This window comes from Cyclopterus lumpus, chromosome 16 (genome assembly GCF_009769545.1).
Source record: "Cyclopterus lumpus isolate fCycLum1 chromosome 16, fCycLum1.pri, whole genome shotgun sequence".
NCBI classification, from domain to species: domain Eukaryota; kingdom Metazoa; phylum Chordata; class Actinopteri; order Perciformes; family Cyclopteridae; genus Cyclopterus; species Cyclopterus lumpus.
In genome coordinates, this window is record NC_046981.1 from 4,324,107 (window position 1) to 4,326,852 (window position 2,746).

A 2,746-nucleotide genomic window follows, 5' to 3' on the forward strand; every position below is an offset into this window, starting at 1 on the left:
ACACATTCATATGCTTTTTTTATTCTGATCTCACCACTGCATGACATATACGTGGTGTAGACGTTATCACAATATTTTCATCACCATTGTGCAGAAGCAAAAAGCAACAAGTAATCCAGACTTTCACCGGCCGCACAGCCCCGGGATTTAATCGTGACAAGTGAAATCTCACCATTTAGAGCGGGCTGAAAATAATAGCACAGGTTGAGAAAGAGATGTGGAGCATGTAGCCTGTTTTCATATCGCCTTGTAGTTCAAAAAAGAAACATAGAAAAAAACATGGAACATAGAAAGGTACATGTCCTTAAAGCACGACGTCAGAGCTCAGCCATGATTTTTCCCATGTGACGAGACGTACGTCAGAGTCAGCGAGCCGTGGTCAAACAGTTTGTACGGCAGACGGCCCTTCGGCGTCCAAGCGTCCGTCTTCGGGTCGTAGCACTCGAAGCCGTCAGAGTCCTCGATGACGTCGTGGCCGTTGATGTGGCGTCCGCCCGTGACGTAGACTTTGTTGTCGAGGACGGCGGCCGAGTGGTGCATCCTCCTCTCCTTCAGGTCGGCGCACTTGATGAAGCGGTTGAGCTTGGTGTCGTACGCGATCATTCTCCTGGTGTATCCTGGGACAAGGGAGACACTCGTGTGAGAGGGGCGACTCACCTGTGCATTGATGCGTTCTGATACGTAAATCAATACGGAGCAAAAAACTGGACAAAAAAAACAATGTTTTGTCTCCCTGCTATTGTCTACCTCCAATGATGTAGATTTTGTCATCCACAATGGCGGCAGGAGCAGACACATTCTTCACCGTTCTGTTCTCCATCCGAGACCACATGTTCCTGGCAATGTGATACACCTACCGAAGAGGGAGGGGAGGGGGGGGGGGGATGAGCATCAAATGAAAGAGAACATAAACAGTGACTTAGCGATCGAAGAGCATTACCTGTATTATTCTGACTGGGTTCTGGAGGACATCCTCTCCTCCAAACACATAGATCCTCTGGTTGGTAGCAGCCACTGCAGGGTGCAGCACAGCCTCGGGCATGGGCGCCATAGCCTCCCATTGGTTGAACATACTGTTGTACCTGATGGCGTTGTTGAGAGATGTGTTGTTATTTCCCCAACATGTGTGTGTGTTTTTTTGGGGCTTTTGTTTTAATTGATCATTTCGGTCCCAACTCACCTCTCAGCGCTGTCCGTCAGCCGCCTGTCAGGCCCGAGGCCCCCCAGGACGAAGATGAAGTGGAGGTAGGAGACGCTTTGGTGGGCAAAGCGGGGCGTCAGCATGGGCTCTGCCGTCCGCCACTGGTTGGTCTTGAGGGAGAGCGTGTAGACGGCCGTGCTGACTTGGTAGTTCTTTGTCGTTGTGGTCAGGCCTCCGATAACGTACAGGACGCTGTGAAGGGCGACGTACGAGGCTTTGTACAGACGGACAGGCAGCTTGGCCAGCCGCTGCCACGCCCCGCTCCTCTCATCGAAGACGAGGGCCTCCCTGGAGGTCTGCTCGTTGTTCTTCCTCCCTCCGACCACCACCAACATGTCGTGGCAGGAGTAGCGCCTCGGTGCCACCCACAGCGGTTTCAAGTCTACCGCCGTGTCCCCGATGCATTTCGTGCTGACGGAGAACATCAGGCGTCTGACAGATTCTATGAGCTCGGCGCAGAGGGTGGAGGACTGGATCAGGGGGTCGTTGGCTATGAATTGAAAGAGGTATGTGGGATGGATGTAGCGCAGGCGAACTTTCTTGAAAAGGTCACTGATCGCACCTCGTCTGGATAAAGGATCATGGTGGATCCAAGCTACCAGTGTCTCAAAGACCTGCTCCTCCTCGGCATAAAGGCCGTCATCCTCCAGGTATCCCATGAGCTCTGTTAAGGAGAGCTCACACAGATCCTCAGATGCTGACACATCAGAGAAGCTCTTCATGGCCATCTCCTTTGCTTTGTCCTTCAAACTGTCACAATTCAGGATCTCAGAGAGCCGTATCATGCTCAAACAGTTGTCTGGGCTCAGTTGCTCCTGGAGGAAGCCTGAGCAGGCCTCGAAAAGGCGGCCATATTGCAACATGGATGCCGCCTGCATCAGGGGCAGCACGATATCCATGCTGATGCTGACGCGTCCCGTGTAAACGTAGTCAATGATCCTGCTCAGAATGGGGCACGCGATGCCCTTCAAGTCGATCTTGGTCTGCTGCGTCTCTAAGAAGTTGTTGCAGAACATGGCTCTGAAGTAGGGGCTGCTGGAGACCAGGACGTTGCGATGGCACGGCATCTCCGTGTCGTCTGAACACAGCGACACGTCGGTCAGGATGTTCTCCTGCCTTAGTCTGTTGAGCTGCAGGAGCAGGTTGGAGGGCTGCTCCTCGTCGCTGTAGTGGAAGATCTCGACCGCCGGTCGGTCCATGCTGAGGAGAGACCGTGTTGTTGATGTCAAATCAATCGGTTTACAGGATTTGTATAAAAAAAAAAAAAATCTTTTATGTAATCTCCTTCCTCCATCAACTTTCTTATTCAAGCATTTTAGCTATAAAGTCGCTCACTGAGGAGCCATCGAAGGGCTCGCTGTAAAATAGGGATTAACGGCCATCACACGAGGGAATAGTTGCTCTACTTTAATGTGCGGTACACTTTACCAAAACGGGATTAGATTTGAGTTCAGCGGTAGAGGGGTTGTGGGACATTCTAAGACATCTTAGAATTGATTAAAATCCCCCAGAATTTGACACATTACCACACACATCACAACCACG

General features: G+C 51.4%; 1 protein-coding gene across 1 annotated transcript; it reads right to left on the reverse strand.

Moving 5' to 3' along the window:
• Positions 1–324: 324 nt before the first annotated feature.
• On the reverse strand, positions 325–2,400 carry klhl38b (kelch-like family member 38b). The gene is made up of 4 exons (XM_034554299.1): positions 1,181–2,400; positions 941–1,082; positions 748–853; positions 325–617 (listed from the first exon to the last, which is right to left on the reverse strand). Exons 1-4 carry the CDS (start codon positions 2,398–2,400, stop codon positions 325–327), a joined length of 1,761 nt encoding a protein of 586 aa, XP_034410190.1.
• Positions 2,401–2,746: the final 346 nt, after the last annotated feature.

What these genes read in the sequence shown, in the direction of transcription:
- klhl38b (XM_034554299.1), bottom strand. Translation starts at nt 2,400, where the DNA reads ATGGACCGACCGGCGGTCGAGATCTTCCACTACAGCGACGAGGAGCAG. An exon ending in ACCCAGTCAGAATAATACAG is followed by an intron (nt 854 to 940) that starts GTAATGCTCTTC and finishes CCTCTTCGGTAG; the next exon opens with GTGTATCACATTGCCAGGAA. An exon ending in CAAAATCTACATCATTGGAG is followed by an intron (nt 618 to 747) that starts GTAGACAATAGC and finishes CCCTTGTCCCAG; the next exon opens with GATACACCAGGAGAATGATC.